At 41.2% G+C, this 16,213-nt stretch overlaps 2 protein-coding genes across 2 annotated transcripts; both read right to left on the reverse strand.

The window, feature by feature from the left end:
• Positions 1–4,465: 4,465 nt before the first annotated feature.
• Positions 4,466–9,917, reverse strand: LOC122647380 (calmodulin calcium-dependent NAD kinase-like). Its single transcript, XM_043840798.1, has 8 exons — positions 9,728–9,917; positions 9,413–9,636; positions 9,207–9,268; positions 7,450–7,674; positions 6,806–6,932; positions 5,521–5,858; positions 5,295–5,439; positions 4,466–4,749 (listed from the first exon to the last, which is right to left on the reverse strand). Exons 1-8 carry the CDS (start codon positions 9,843–9,845, stop codon positions 4,513–4,515), a joined length of 1,476 nt encoding a protein of 491 aa, XP_043696733.1. The 5' UTR covers positions 9,846–9,917; the 3' UTR covers positions 4,466–4,512.
• Positions 9,918–14,466: 4,549 nt separating this feature from the next.
• On the reverse strand, positions 14,467–14,943 carry LOC122647196 (miraculin-like). The gene has a single exon (XM_043840678.1). It carries the CDS (start codon positions 14,941–14,943, stop codon positions 14,467–14,469), a length of 477 nt encoding a protein of 158 aa, XP_043696613.1.
• Positions 14,944–16,213: the final 1,270 nt, after the last annotated feature.

A 16,213-nucleotide genomic window follows, 5' to 3' on the forward strand; every position in this document is an offset into this window, starting at 1 on the left:
AATCCTGTCTAGCTTGATTGCACTAAACATGTTGAGATTGACAGGCATTTCATCAAGGAGAAGTTGGAAGATGGTGTGATTTGTGTTCCTTTTGTGAAGTCTATGGATCAGCTAGCTAATATTTTCATGAAGGGATTATCAGGGAAAGTATTTCATCCTATTTTGGTCAAGTTGGACATGTTCGACATATATGCTCCAAATTGAGGGGGAGTGTTGGATTATGTACACAGAATACCGTGGGGGTATTCTAGTCTTTGGGGTATTTTATTTCTGGTTTAATTATGTATGACCAATGGTTAGAGCAGGGACTATTTTGTCCTATTGTATTTTTTTTCTTCATTGTAAATAGAGAGCTTGTCTGATCTTTCTGATCATTCAAGCCATTCATTCAATTGTGTTTTGTTAACCCAGGCACTTATAACTGGAAAACTGGAAGTGAAGCCTCTCTGGTTTACTGTCATATCTAGTTTCTAAAGTGAAATCTTGCTTTGTCATGGGCCTTGAGAAGCCAAATGGCAATGGGAATGACAATTTGCTGAATTTAGAGCTTCTATGCCAGTTTGCAGGAGTGGGTCATTGACTGTTGAAACTTTTTGATACACTCATATCACTTGACTGTTCTCCATGTTCTTGAGGGGTCAATTGAACCTCTTGTAAATGATGCTGTAATTAATTTTTGGGTAAATATCTTCCCCCTCCCCTCTAAGTATCTCCATAATATCAAACCCCTCCCCCAAGTTTTGAATAATGATAATGTCCTCCCCTACTTTTGAAAGATTCTATCAACCGTACCCTAATCGTTACAAAACACCATTAAGTGATGACGTTGACATTTACAAATTTTCTAAAACCCCATAATTCCCTTAATGTAATTTTATTCCAATTTTGCCCTCTTCAACCCCAAAACCCCTTTTGTGTCTTCTTCCCCCAACACCCAAATCGATAACCCTAGAACCCATTTTGTCTTTCTGCAGATTCAAAAACAGAAACTTTCTCCTTTTTTTTCTCGTATCTTCAATGTTCCCCAAAAGGAAATTTGGTTTTGGAGGTCCAAAACCATTCTTTCGAAGCCTTTTATACGATTGGATGGGCGAAACCCAGCAGATGAACATGAGAAGAACTGCCATGGTTAATCCCAGAATTTGCAGAAAATGAAAAAACCCCATTTCTCTACCTCTCCCTTTCTCTGTTTCCTCTCTATGAAAGGGTATTATTTGTAGATGGAAAAGGGGTAGTTCAAGAATGTCGGATTTTGACTATAAGAGTTGAACTTATTCAACTTAGAGATCTTTCGGTCTCACTCGTCCATTTTTTTTCTTTCTTGTTGACCCTTTTCTTCTCTTTTTCCATAATGTCTTTCTGTCTCTGTTTGTTCCTCTTTCTGTACTTTTCACTGTTTCCAATCAGGTGTGTGGGTAGAAAACTAGCAAGTGACGACCAAAGGATACAGAAGTGCTATTTGATATGCATCCAAACCAACAAGTAATGGATGAAAATTTTAAGCTTTTTCATTAAATGGGCTGTATGGTATGGCTCCAAGAAAACTTGACTTTAAATGGGAATCAGTTGGAAGGTGGGTGGGTAATAGAATCTTATTTTTGGGATCAGTTGTGGTGCTTGGAAATGCCTTGGAGACTTCTGTATCCTGATTTATACAAGTTGGCTGTTAACAACTGAATATTTTCAGATAGAAAATGATTCAATGGTATGGAAGCAACACAACGGAAGTGGTGATTCAATGGTATGGAAACCCAAATTGCAATCTATCCAGATTCCAGAAACTGGGGGCCGTTTAAAGTTCTCAGTCGGCTGGGGGGAATTTTCCGGCCAATTGAAGGCCAGTGACCTGTCTACTGGTGGCGGCGATGAGTTTGCAGAACAGAGGGCAAGGGGGTGGGGTCGCAGGGGAGGGAAGGGTCGGGGACAGAAGAGGGAGGGTTGGGGGGAGTGGTGCTGGACTGCAATTGCAGCGGTCGGCGATTATGGTCGGAGGGGTTCACAGGGGTGGTGGTGACGGATGGAAGTAGAAGATTAAATTAGGTCCCACTCCTTTGATTAAAAAATTAAAATAGGTTAATAAGAGAGAGAAAGGAGCAAAGGTTGCAGATCTAAAAGGGTAGTATTTTTAACTCCAATTAAAGGGTAATATCATCTTTTGAATAGCCGTTTTAACACCGTTAGCCACTACGGTACAGTTGATAGAATCTTTCAAAAGTAGGGGAGGGCATTATCATTATTCAAAACTTGGGGGAGAGGTTTGATATTATGGATACTTAGAGGGGAGGGGGATGATATTTACCCTTTCGGCAAGCAATTGTAAAGATTTAGATTGTAGAAGAAGATAGTATCTCTTGTTCGGAGAAAAAGGGTGGATATTGCTGTAGTTTGTTCAATCTCCCTGTTTTTGCTGTTGCATCCATTTGATTCACATAAATTTTCCCCTCCAGTATGATCCTTTAGCTTAAAAAAATAGTACCTTCTATGAACAAAAAGAATAATGGAAATACATAAAAGAATAGGAATCATAGGACTATTTAAAACTGTTAATACATGAAATGGCATCTTACGCTCTACTGGAAACTAAAGCATACTGAATGTGATATTTATGGGAAGCACCTGGAGTAAGTGCATATTTGTTTGCTTTCTGGATGGATTTACTTTGTGAAGGATAGTAAATGATTTAATGCATCCTTGAGCTGTGTTGCCCTTGTAAGGTGGGTAAATTGTATAATTGATATCAGAAGTTCTAGTTTTGGTTCAGTTGAACCTTATATTTATGCACAAGGTTGTGTATATTGCATATAAGCTGCCAATCTCCATCTCGTCCTCACTGAGATAAGTTCCATTAGAACGTTACTTTGGTATGAAGACTGCTACCAGTTCTTCAACACGGTGTGAGAACTGGTGGCTAGAACTGTGATACTAATTAGACAAACAACTTTTACACCTGATTTAAGAGTCACGAATTCATGCCTCATTTTTAGCATCACCTCCTCTAGAAAAATAACATATAAGTAAAAAGGAAAACGCCTAGAGCGAGGCATGTTTACAATCTTTTAACACTCCAAAGAGGCAGCTAGTGGATTCAAACAAGCACAAGCTTATCGCCAAATGTCTCTTCTATTACGAAGAAAGCCCGGTCGCGATTTTTCCTTGTTCACTAATAAATTGACTAATTAAACTCATGTTTCTATAATCAATTCGACCCCTCCAATCCAATTGGGGGCAATCGCTTTGGTGGAAAAAGAACAAAAAGGGAAAGGGTACCAACACTGACAATTGCTGAAACTCACAACACATGCAGTAAGATTCTTTAGTTAAAAGCAGCAAGGGCTTATTGGAGGTCACAAAACCTCTAAGTTGGTTCCTCTCACCCTTGTCCATCTTCCCCCCTTCCCCCTCTGTATCTGATTCCATCTGGTTGGACTGAGTTTCGTGTTAGCCCTATCACTAACTGATTGGCGGTAACATATATTTGAGGCCATGATTCTGAATCAAGCTTGCTTTTCAAGTATGACTCACCCAACTAATTGGAGAACAGGACTAATTGGTGAAAACATCAGCTTTTGATCCTGTTAAAATTTAAATAGCAATTGGGAATGAGAGGCAGTTTCCACCACCTGCTACAACTGAGATGTTATACTATTTAACTTGTTGATTGTGCACCTTGTTGAGATATATGCATGGGGAGGGACGAGATTTGATGACATCCAATGGGAATATCTGCCAGAGATCTCTTGAAGTTAGAAAATAGGACAAGTCTCAGGGAATGAAACTTTTAAGTTGCTAACATTCAATCAGGATAAAATATGTTCATGTGGAAATAAAGAATTATGTGCTTGTCCATTAAGGTTTCTAGTTCAAAACTTGGCAACCATGACAGCAAAGCATTATCATTTGATCTTTGTACCCTTTCTTACTGCTTTTTGAGTGGCTACTGTTCTTCTAAGCTTCTTAATGCTCCTGAGGTTCTGCTTACTGCAATTGAGAGAAATATTTTCTGAAAGGATCCGCTGAAACCAGTTGATCAATATTTTTTAGGCTATGCTATACAGCCAATATGTGTATCAGTTGATGATCTGAGAGAAATGCTTAAGTCAACATTGTGAAAAGAACGAAAAGAAAATCTGATGGAGGTACTCGCACTTTGGAAATACAATAATGTTTGTTAAATCTCAAATTATATAGTCCTCCCCCCCTCCCCCCCCGCCCCCAATTCCCCATAGATATGTAGTTTCACTAAGCATATAGTCCTGCAACACAAGAATGTATATTCGTGTAATCATATTATACTGCAGCACAGAAGTGTCTTTATAAGAGTATTGTTGAAATGTAGATTGACATGATCTATAATGAATGAACTTTGCAGGTGATGGATTTACCAAGATCAGGAGACTGCCTTGTGCCCTGGGTTACAAACCTAGCATATAAAAATCTATACTAGGCAGCTGGCTTCTATTCTTGGGCCATGGATCAGAGGATATGAAACTACACTGCTCCCTCACTGGTGATTTATCTTTGATATTCAGCTTTCTGGATGGCAATCTTTAGTTCCTCTTGATAATAAGCTCTTGAAGGTGACAACAAGATGTCTTTCCAAACCGAACCAGACTTTCCTGTCAGGTTAAGGTGCGTGTAAAGTTCATATATGGATTCTGCATCCTCATTCAACATGCTTACTGTCCTTAAATAGTCTACCTCTTGCGGATCAACCAACAAATTGTTCTCTCCATCTTTCCATCCTATCAACTTCAACCACATTAACCATGTCAGTAAGTACTATAAATTTGGATGCATTATTATTACTAATACTAAAATCAGAATATTTCAGTCCGAGGCTCACTATAAAATGTTATTAGCTTCAAGAGTGGTTGGCAAGGTTTTACAGTACAGATTGCTTCAGGCCAACCTTGGGTTGTTCAGACTGGTTTACCATTGAATGTGCCTGAGTGGCAATAATCTGGCCCAATGGATTACTTTTGTAGTTTGTACTTTTTCTGTAGGCTTGGGCTGACAAGTTTGGTCTTATAGTGGGTCTAGGCCAATTCAGCACATATGCTTTGATAATATGGACTGTTCAGTCCAGTTTTAAAAGGGGAACACATGGGCCAGCCCATAAAGTAATTTGGGCCTATGTTTCCTTTTCATCAGTTCTCATTTGGATTACCATCTGATCAGTTTGCATGCTTCTAGATATAGCCAACATGATTGTGGGCCAGGTTTGATTATTCAAGTTCAAGAAATTTGAATCAATGACCCAAATAAAAACAAAAGGAGGAGAGAATGAGGTTTACCTTAGGTGGGCCTCCCATAGAATTGGTGCAATATAGCCTGGCAATATCAACTAATTGACAGTATCTGAGAAATCCATTTGCAAATCTCTTGTGGGAGTTCAACTGTGATTTCACCCTCACACCTCTTCCCATTATAATAGCTCTCCTGTAAGTAACCATTGTTATCCCTTTACTCAAGTTTCTATTAGAAACAGTCACAATGAGTAGGAGAATCTGTGTGATGTACCTGATGCCTCTAACAACGGCTAGATGAGGATCACATACAACTCCAACTAGTTCTATCCTGTATGGTTTTCTCTTCTTGGCTGCTTCCTTTTGTTCTAGATTTTCTTTATCATCATCATCTGCTACTTGTTCCCAGTAGTTTTCAATTACAGTCCCATCCTCGGCAACTTTGTATCCGACACCCATTCGGTACCGGTGATGGTGAACATTCCTTGCCATTGCAATCGTCTGTTCAACGAAAGGTTCCCATGAGAGGGTACCATCCATGATCACATCACGCCCTTCGTTGAGTGCTGTTACAAGGAGGGATGATGCTGCATGGGTGGAGGATTGATGCACCTGCCATCAAATGAATTGGTTTTGAATTCTCTATCTTTAAAGAAAGACGATAAATACTCAAGCAAAGTACATTTAGATGTTAGGTGCAGTCGGGGTTTGAGGAATCGGGTTTGAATTTGATGACGTCCGATCCTGATTCCAGAAGATCCGATCCAGTACTTGTAGGGTTTTGTTTTTTTTTTTTTTTTCGGCCCATTCCAGGTTTTTGGTGGCCACCGATTCTGATCCTGATTCCAAACTCTTGAACCATGGGTGCAGGCTTTTTTGGCACTTTGATTTCCAACAACATTTGTAAGATGATGGGCCGGGATGGGCCTTATCACTTATCGTTGCACTCGATTAACTGTTGGGTCAGGGTAAGTTGAAGGAAAACTATACTTATTGTTCACAAAGGTTGTATAGAAGACGGAAAGGGCAGGGAAGGGAATTAGGATGGTGGAGATGAAAGCTCTATGTCAGTCATTGATCGTGTCCCACTAATTGGTTTACCTAGGATAGTTGCAGGCACTTGGGACAAAGACCAAGTTTAAGATGGAGAAGATGAAGATATGGCATGGGTCCCATTGCTGATGGTTATATTGGAAAATTATCTCCTCCAGTTCCCTGTCTGGCCTAGTTCCCCAGTGCCCCTGATAAGAGGGGAGGGGGGGTTGGACCCCATCGGGGCAGAGTGTTTGGGCAGGGTTAGGGTGGTCATTGCGCCCCTTGTTATGGGCATTGGGAAACTGGGCCGGCCAGGAAACTGGAGGGGATAAAGATCCACCAAACCTGGCCCGCCCTGAGCCAGGCTAGGCCAGAGCTGAAATATCCCAACCTGATTTAGGGCTGGACTCGGCTTGGGTTGAACCCTAGGGACCCTGGGCTGAGCTTCGATTATTAAAAATAAGGCCCAACCCAGCCCTGTTACATCCTTGGTACTAAGCACCTATTGAGAGAGAGAGAGAGACCAGTTCAGATGATTGCAGCATGTCATCGGGGTCTGTAGAGCTGAGGGCTCTGAAAATGACGTCCATTTCTTTAAACGCATCTGCCTCAACTACCACCGCATTCCCTTCCACCCCTGCCCAGAAGGATCTGCTCATCCACAAACACATACATATAGCTCAACTCTTAATTCTTAGGGAGAAAGAACGTGAATTGGTGTTGTGCCTCGTGTATACTTGCGCCTAGACGCAATCCAGTGCGAAAAGATTGGTGCACTCAGACTGGTCCTTTCAGCCTTTCCAGGAGATGCATCGATTTTGTCACGCTGGGCTATGTCTGGCCACAAGTACATGCCACACCCGGGGACCGATTAGCGATCTTTTTCCTTTACTATTATTATTGTAACTCCTATCTTGCCCATGGATTTAAGTATTAGTATATTTGGTCAAAAAGTGAGGGGTTTTTTTTTTTTTTGTCGTCTAAAAGTGTTTTTTGTATTTAAATCGATCTGATTTGGATTGATACGGCCGACTCGTAACGATTCGGATGGATATGGCCAATAATTCTTATCAATTCAGATTGATACATCCGATTCATATCAATATCGGTATCGAATGATACCATGAACTGCAACTCCTTTACAGAATTGAGAATCAAATATGCTTACTCTTTTAGTATATCCTTAAGGACAGTGCTCTTGCCAGCTCCCATTCCACCACCCATCAAGAGGAGCACAGGGCTCCTCTCACTGAGGGCCTCTGGTACCATCACATCCGTGCAATGGGAGTCATCATTATTTGATGGGATGCCAATTGCTTTCATCTCAGTCACAAGTGTAGAGAACAAGCTGGTGATCTTCAAGTCTTTGCTCACCCTATCAAATCTCTTCTTTCTACGGAAAAAAAAATATATTAATTAGTTCTTAATAATCCATAATGATGATGGCGATACGACTTTTTTGTTCTTAATAATCTATAATGATGATAACTATGATACGAGAGACCGGATGATGTCTTTGTACAAGCATCATCCATGACCCTCTAGGATCACTCACATGGAATCCACTCCTCTTGTGGGTTCCACAATTGATTTCATGTGACAGGCCCTGGAGGGTCTTGGACGGTATTTGTACAAGAACATGATCCGCGCTCATGAGACAACTCTGTATCATAAAACGTGGAGAAAAGATGATCCATAATGAACATCAATTTTAAATTTGAGTGGGAGTAGAGTGTAGTGATCAAGAGTTTCTTTGGACAGAAGGGTAATTTGGAGATTTTAAAATACCAAGGGAGAGTGAGGTAAAAACTCACATTTTTTTAGGTATAAAAAACAAGGGAAGTAGTTTTCTGTCCGGGAGTGTGGTCTACGCCAGCACTCCTATGTGTCTATCTTTCTCCTCCTCAAAACAAGGGGGCAAATGTGCCTTTTCAAATGAGGAGGAGAGAGATAGACTCATGGGATGAGTAAGACTCATAGGCCATACTCCAAGACACAGAACTTTCTCCTAAAAACAAAGTTTAAGGTTAATGAGTATCAATATAATAAGGATGTCAATTGAGAAAGCCATTGAAAACCAAATCGAACCAAAACAAATTGATTCGATTTTGGTTTCAAAAGTTGGAATCTTTTTTCGGTTTGGTTTCAGTTTTAGGGCCAAATCATCCTAACTGAATTATCTATTTTTTAACCGAATAAATTATATTCTTTTTTTAATGTTTTAATTAATGTGGGTGCTAAGTTTTGTTCTTTTTAATGTTTGGAGAAAGTTTGATGAATTATGACCCAAACAAACAAGGCTTTTTTTTTTTTTTTTTTTTTTTTGTGAAGATGTAAAATGTTTAGTCAAACATTTAAAATAGGATCCAAACCAAATATAGAACAAACTCAAATTGAAATCGAACTACGATGATTCGGTTTTGATTTGAAAACATAGGCTCTTATTCAGTTTTGGTTTCCACGGATAAATATAGGCTAAGTGTATGGGAGTGATAGTAAATCCCCCGTCCCCACCCCTCATTTTTTTAACTGCCTAGCGTGCTTGGCAGTATCTGGTGTGTTGAAGCTCATTTCTACCAAGGAGGTCTTGGGTTCAAGCCTCCTAGTTCACATCGGATTGAGCTCCTCTCTAGGAGCCCAGCACCCAGGGAGTGCCCAAGGGGACATCCGTTGGGCTATACTGCACATATCCCGATGTCTGATTGGACGGACGCCAAGATGTGTGTGGCACTACCCAACCCTTGGATGCCCCCTTGAGCACTGCCTTATGCCCCCCCTGGGCACTGCCTTGGCGCTTCAGGAGCCAGATCGGTTCACATCTTCTTGCTCCCATCTTGATGTAAAATCAAATGTTAAAAACCTATAAAAGTAAGAGATTAAAGAATGAATATATAGGGAGAAGATCATGGAGATGATGAAGCCCACCTAGTGGCAGCCATTACGATGTTCTTCAGCTTCGTTATTGGTTCTGAATCAGCCCTCAATACCTGTAATGATTTTACCCAACAAATTTCTACCTTTATCAAATAAAATTCTGAAACCAAAAAAAAAAAAAAAAAAAAAAAAAGAGATATATTTTTGTTTGAATTGCTTGAATCTCGGATCTTGAAGAAGTAATTGTATTTACGTACCTGACTCATCATAACAGAAGTTTGGCTCCAATGGAAAGAAAAGTAAGCAAGAATGCATCTATCAATGGCTTCAATGAGCATATCGAAAAGGGAATCAGCTTGTGGATCACTGGAGAAATACTCATAAATGTTGTCCTCACACCCTTCACTTTTCTTCAGATAATCGTTGGCTAAGTTGCACAGCTGTGGGCACTCATTCGGATCTTCAAATCCTATTTGTCTAGCTGCACCCACAACACAACCACATAAAATTCTTAAAAAAGAAGGATGATGATGAGATGAATTCGATTGATAATATAAAATAATTGAGTTTACCTACAAAATGTGAGAAACGTTCGATCTTATCAAAGTGATCGGAATCTGATTTGTGAAACCGTGGAATGATGTTTTGGCACCTCATCTGGTGGTTCCGGTGGAGGTGATGATAGCGCATAGTTGCTGCCACTAAGATGGCCAATCCAATAAACGTTGCAGTGAGAATCTGTTTGGGGAAGACGAAACCATGGCCTCAGCTATTCCCATCTGAAGAGATTATATAAAACACACAGAGAAAGAGATAGATGGGTACGTTACCTTGTAGATTGATTACATGAACGAGGAGGAGTAGAGAGAATAACGACCCACCTCTCTGTTGCATCGATCGCTTTGGTAATGGTAGGTAAGTTTCAAATTACTTTTGGTAAATTTTAGGGATCCCCCCCCCTGCTTTTTGGGAAAAATTATCTGTTCTATTTCCTGCCCGCTTTATTTCTCCAAGTGTCTCTAATAGAGGGGGGAAGTGTGGTCGGGCAGGGATAGGGTGGTCATTTTCATCCCCGATTTGAAGAAATTGAGGAAATGGAGCTGCCTGGGAAATAAAGCCGATAATGATCCTGCATTTTTTGCCACCTTCCCCTGACTTTTAACATACACCATTAACTTAAATCTTGAAATGTCCGTTTTAACCTTTACTTCTTACCCCTAATCATTTTACACATATTTTGTTATATAATACATTATATATGAAGAAAATAAGTTATACTATATTTTATTATATTTGTTATTTTATGTAAACTTGATAATTTTCTCTCCGATTCAGCGCAACTCAGACCAGTCCATGCATCCCTTCCTTTCCACACTCCATGATTAGGGCCAATCAGGGTTAGCCCAACACGATCCTAAGGGTGGGTCAATGTTGGATTTTTCAGGCCCTGAGTCAAGATTGGGTCGGGCCTGGGCCCAAGCTAAGGGGACTTAAGGTTGGGTTGGGGTTTTAAAAAGCCCGACCCAACCCGACCCTGTTGCAGCCCCACCTCTCTCTCTCTCTCACTCTCTCTCTCTCCTGTTCACTTAATTTTCCTCCATCCCCTGCAAACCTGCCCCACCTTATTCCCTCTCCGCCCCACCATGCTCCCTTGCCCTTGCCCCCGCCCCCGCCTCCACCCAGCTTACTCCGCTCTCTCTGCAAATCCCTGCGCAAATTTTCTTTTCCCCTAAGGCTTACCTGATGGTGATGGGACTATCGTATTAAATCTCAACGGGAACCCGCAAAATTTCAACCCTTTCGGAGAAATTCCGGTGACCAAAGAATAGTTAGATCAACGCAGAGTAGAAAAATCGATAGTTTTACGCCTCTACAAGCCCTTCACCAGGCAGAGTTACTGCATTGAAAGAAGAGCATTAAATTGAGATCTATGTTATGATTCAATATTCTTCATCAATCAGAGGACAACGCAAGCCCTTTCTCATTAGCTTCACCCGTCAGCGTCCAATGAAATCATAATCCTTGAACGATCATGGACTCTTTAGCATAAGGGCTCAGCGGGGACAGAAGACAAATGTGAAAGGCTGCTCAATGCCGTCTGGAATTTGTCGCAATCGACTCAAATGTTATACCATTAGGAAATGTTTGAAGTGAAAACAAATTTTCCATTTCATATTTACTGAAATAAGAAAAGTTGTAGATCGTAGAAACACCTCCGGTTTGCTTTATTCTTTTATTGAAAATCCTAAGCAGTCCGAATTCATCCTCAGCCAACCGCTACTACCACCACCAGCAACAAGCCAGCCGAGCCTTGGTTTTCTGGCTCTCCTCCAACCGTGGCAGGAGCTGGAGGGTCCATCGCTTGAAACCCCCCCCCCCCCACAAAACAGGGGGTTGGTCATTTCACAGGTGGAGCCCACCTGTGAAATAACCAACCCACCTCTGTTTTAGCTGGGTTGGACCCTCCAGCTCCCGCCACGGCTGGAGGAAATCCTTTTCCCTTAAATACTCCCTCCTTAATGTTTTCAGCTCATTCCTCCTTCCTTCCTTTTATTTTCTTCTTTTGAATAAAAATACATTTTAAAAATTGAATTGATTTTCATTATTTTTTGTTTTTTCCTTGACAATTCATTTTCCACTGTGGTAGCTTGATCGTTGGGTTCCACTAAATACTGATCGTCTCCGGTCAACTTGAAAGTATGGCTACTCTTTTCCTCTTTACTTTTGTTCGGCTTTTGCTTTCTTATCTTTTAATTACGATTTAAACAAACAAAAAATCTTTTTTTCAATAAATTTTGAGGGTGGGCGGAGGAGGGGTGGGGTGGGGTTGCAGGGAAGAGAAGGGGGACGCTGAAAACGGAAGGAGGAAAATTGAGCGAGGGTAGAAGAGGGAGGGAGGGGGTGGATGGCCATGGTGGTGCATGGCCGATTTGTAGACAACAATTAAAAAAGGATTAAGTTTCCCTATGCTCATAGAGGACGGTTTACAAACTCCTCTTGGGGTTTTAGTATATTTCAAAATACCCTTCTGATATCCTGTCCCACCCTCTCCCTCCCCACGGCGAATGGGATCCCATTCACCGTGGGTAGAGGGAAACTCGATCCATTAAAACATATAGAAATTGAAAGATGGTCAAATATAATTGTTGAAAATGCAAAAGAAAAAGGTATATGATAGCTCTACGCCTCTACCATTGAATTGAATCACTAAATTTGACGTGAATTATGTTGGAGATATTTTATTTATCCAGTGGTTTAGATGGGCCACAACATTTTCCATCTCCAAATGGCTGAAATCAGGTGGAGTTGTGCTATGCATTTTTTATTTTTCAATTTATTTATGAAGGATGTGTTAGGAAATAACAATGGCAATATGCAAAAGAAAAAGAGAAAGAGAAAATACACACAAGACAATGATTTACGTGGTTTATCCCCAAGAAAGTAGGCTACATCCACAACTGAGCGATAGTCTAGATTCACTATTTCGATGAAGAAATTACAAAACCTCTCAACATCTCTCAAAGAGACAACCACTATATAGCTTTTTCAAGGGCTATAATATAGAAAAAACCCTAACCCACGAAAGTACAAAACTACCCCCAAATTCCATTCGGTTTTGTCTGAGGTACAAACTAACATTGGGTGAATAATATATCAAATCGAAGATCTCGAGAAGCTCTTTAGAGTCAATGCCTTTGGCACTGTTGTATGCAATTTTTGGCCGTTTTCACGTGTTTTGAAGAAGAAACAGTTCGCCGAAGAATCAACAGTACTTTTTTGGATTACAACTGAGATCAAGCTTCACCAATACTAGGATGATGTGGTGTGTAAGTAGGGAATGCCGGGTTTTTCAAGGGTGTCAACCGGTTGGGCTCGGTCAGGCCTAGTTGGGCCTCACGGTGCTTAAAGCATGCACTGGGATCACCTGTTTATATCATCGGGCCGGGCTTGGATGGGTTCGATTGATAATCAGGTAATATAATCGGGCCTTAACCGGACGTTAATGGTGCAGAACTGGGCTATGGGCCTATTTAAATCTAAGCGGGTTTTAAACGGTGCAATAGAATTATAATTCCTCCCCCCTGCCCCCCTCCCAAAAAAAAAAAAAAACTGATGTTGTGATATCAAACAAATCAGAACAGTAATGACAAGGAATCGAATCCAACAATGAAACCCATAAAAGAAATCCTACTCGAAGTAGACTCTATTGGGTGCTCAATGGAATCTGAAATTGAAGACAGATTATGAAAGAGAGAATTTTCAATTGAATAATCTTATGGACATAATTGAAATAAACATCACCAATCTATAAAAATCAAATAGTCCTAGTAAGACTATGATATTGTAATTAATCCATAAATTTTGAAATTGAAACACAAAATCTGATAGAAGACAAAATCAAACAACCACACAGGGGAGACCGGGAGGGGGAAGGAGAGGGGAAGTTTGCAAGGTAAAGGGTTAGGCTAGGTTGGGCTACAACTAGGCAAGCTAGGTCGGGCCTAGAATCGATCGATTGTGTCGGGCACTCGACGGACTAGAACCCCACAATCGGACCGCCCAATTACTAAATGTATTGGGCTTGAGCCCAACATGTTTAGTAAATGGGCTGGGCTAGGCCGGGCCAGGCTTTAGCTAGGTGGGCTCGGTCAGGTCTGCCTGACAGGGCCTGGTATTGACATACCCCCAAGGTTTTCCAAATAAACAAAAAAGGGGAATGCCGGGTACTCAATTTGAGGCCGGATCAGCTCTTGAATGTGCATGTGCATGTAAGGTTAAATGATGACACCTATGGAAGCGGATGGAGTGTCATCACTTGATCATAATAAGTGCGGTGTGCACCTGTCATGTGTTTGATAGGGCTCGATCTAGTGTGGGATCGCTAAATTAGATCAGTCTAGTATTAAATAGATTAAATGACTTGATTTAACATGTTCTAGCGGTTCGATTCTGACTTAATCCGCTCCTAACTCGACCATATGTGAGTGCAAGGTGATCCAACCATTTTCCTCCACAAGAGATGCACACGAGAGAGAGACACCAAAACAATTGATTTCTTATAAAAGAATTTCTGTTTTATCAACACCACGGTTCGACGCTTCGGACAATCGGACAGAAACTTGTTTGTTTTTTTTTTTTTTGAAAGTGTTGTGGTTTGAAAGTTAGAAGAAGAATATCTTTATTAGCAGAAGGAAGCAGAGCTTATGAGGATGTTTGTTTGGCTGGCTTTACTCGTTCCTTCTGTTATTATTTCCGCTTACCGAACGTCAAAGGCTCTTTCTTCTCTTCTTAAATTTTTTTTAATCTTTCTTTATTCATCATTGTCGTGGGAGTGCCTGGCTCTGATGAAGACGAAGGGGAACTCTCTATGTTCTGAAACCGATAACCAGCGCTCGCCGTTTTGCTTGGTGATCCCAACCCTCCCGCACACCACATGGCATGAATCGCAGACGTTGGGGCAGTAGACGATCCTATATACAGGGTTACCCTCGCTTATCCTCTCGATTCTGAACCAGTTCCTCATTGTCGACTCCCCTGGGTGCCCTGGCTTCCCCTTCACCGTCACATACCTCAAACTCGAATTCTTTGACGATGACCTCCACCATCCTCCGGATTGCTCCCTCCTCTCTTCCACCTGCCACACCCTATTGTCCATTCCAGAGAAGCAAATGTTCATGTCCATCGATTCCCGAATTATCATCGTTCCCTCTTCTTCTTCTGCAGAAGACGGCAATTCCAATTCTGGGTGTTCTGAGGATGCTGGAGAGAACATCACTGGGGTACCCATGTTCCTGTCGTAGGAGCTCTGTTTCACTGTTGGAGTGTGAGCCGTGTGACTTTGACTGGTGGAGCTCTCTCTCTCCTTCCTAGCGAAACACCTCCGCCGCCGCCTCCCCTGATAGCAGAGACAATGTAGTACGGCATCCCTGCTTGGAGCTCATTGCCATCGGTATCATGCACTGCGGATTGATGGTCGAGCTGGTGGTGGTGGTGATGAGAGAAGCCATCTATGACCTGAACGAAGGCCAAAATCGACAATCCCAAAAGGAGGAGAACTCTGTTCCACATGATGGATGGTCGATCGTAGATATATAGTTTGTCCAGGGAGGGAAAATGGTGCTGTTTAGAAAACAAACAAACTGCGTTACTGGAATGCCAGAGTATGAATTAATTGAGAAGTGAAATGAAAGGGAAGGTAATACTTTGGCCAATTTATAGGGTGCTGCGCTTAACGGGTTGGATATGATTTCTCCCAATTGAATGGATCTGTGGGACACTTGGTGAAGATTGCCTGATCAATGCGTGTTTGAACGAATTGATTGGGATTTGGGAAGATTCAATTCAATGTCGATCGGCACGAAAACCACTACTGTTTTTCTTTTTTTTCACGTACCTCCCTCCCTTGAGGTATCATGTAATTATAAAAACATTCTTTATTATTGGGAAATTCTGCATGTTTTCCTGAGGTTCTTAAAAGTTAACATGCTCCCATTCCATTAGTATAGGACTAACAACATTAAAAACAAAAAGTGAATTGACAAAGATATCTTTACAAGAAAAACAAAAAACCTGCAACTCATTTTCTCCATTATCCGATGGGAATTGAAAAGGTTCATCCGGAGAGAAGCCGTCGGAGATGGAGATGTTGCTGCTTCGTCCATCCACAAGTGCATGTCGCAAGTCCTCAAACCCAACACTGATTTCGCCAAATTCATCACCAACGAGTGCTCCGGTGGGAATTGGGAAGGCTCATTTGGAGAATGGCTTTGTCCCCTTAGTCTCTTCTCTAAATTAACTTGAAATCCAAATTTCCCGCTCATTTAGTTTTCCCCCCCATGAATTTAGCGTTACTGCGCTTGTCCTTGATTTGTCTTCGTTCATTTGAATTCTCATAGCTCTGATGGTACACCTTCGTTGATAATTTCATTCTTTTGATATTCTGTTTATTTACTATTATTTAGATCTGCAAAGAATTTAAATATCATTCTCTAGGGTTGTTGCCTGGGGGAAATCCTATTTACGCACAGAGGGAGAATCTGCACCTTCCAAGATGGAGA

This window comes from Telopea speciosissima, chromosome 1 (genome assembly GCF_018873765.1).
Source record: "Telopea speciosissima isolate NSW1024214 ecotype Mountain lineage chromosome 1, Tspe_v1, whole genome shotgun sequence".
In the NCBI taxonomy this organism is placed as follows: domain Eukaryota; kingdom Viridiplantae; phylum Streptophyta; class Magnoliopsida; order Proteales; family Proteaceae; genus Telopea; species Telopea speciosissima.

Excerpts from the sequence above, each read along its gene's own strand:
- LOC122647380 (XM_043840798.1), bottom strand. The coding sequence starts at position 9,845 with ATGCGCTATCATCACCTCCACCGGAACCACCAGATGAGGTGCCAAAAC. Across the intron at positions 9,637-9,727 it reads ACGTTTCTCACATTTTGTAG|CTAGACAAATAGGATTTGAA; the intron begins GTAAACTCAATT and ends TTGTGGGTGCAG. Across the intron at positions 5,859-6,805 it reads TGCTGCAATCATCTGAACTG|GTGCATCAATCCTCCACCCA; the intron begins GTCTCTCTCTCT and ends ATTTGATGGCAG.
- LOC122647196 (XM_043840678.1), bottom strand. The coding sequence starts at position 14,943 with ATGGGTACCCCAGTGATGTTCTCTCCAGCATCCTCAGAACACCCAGAA.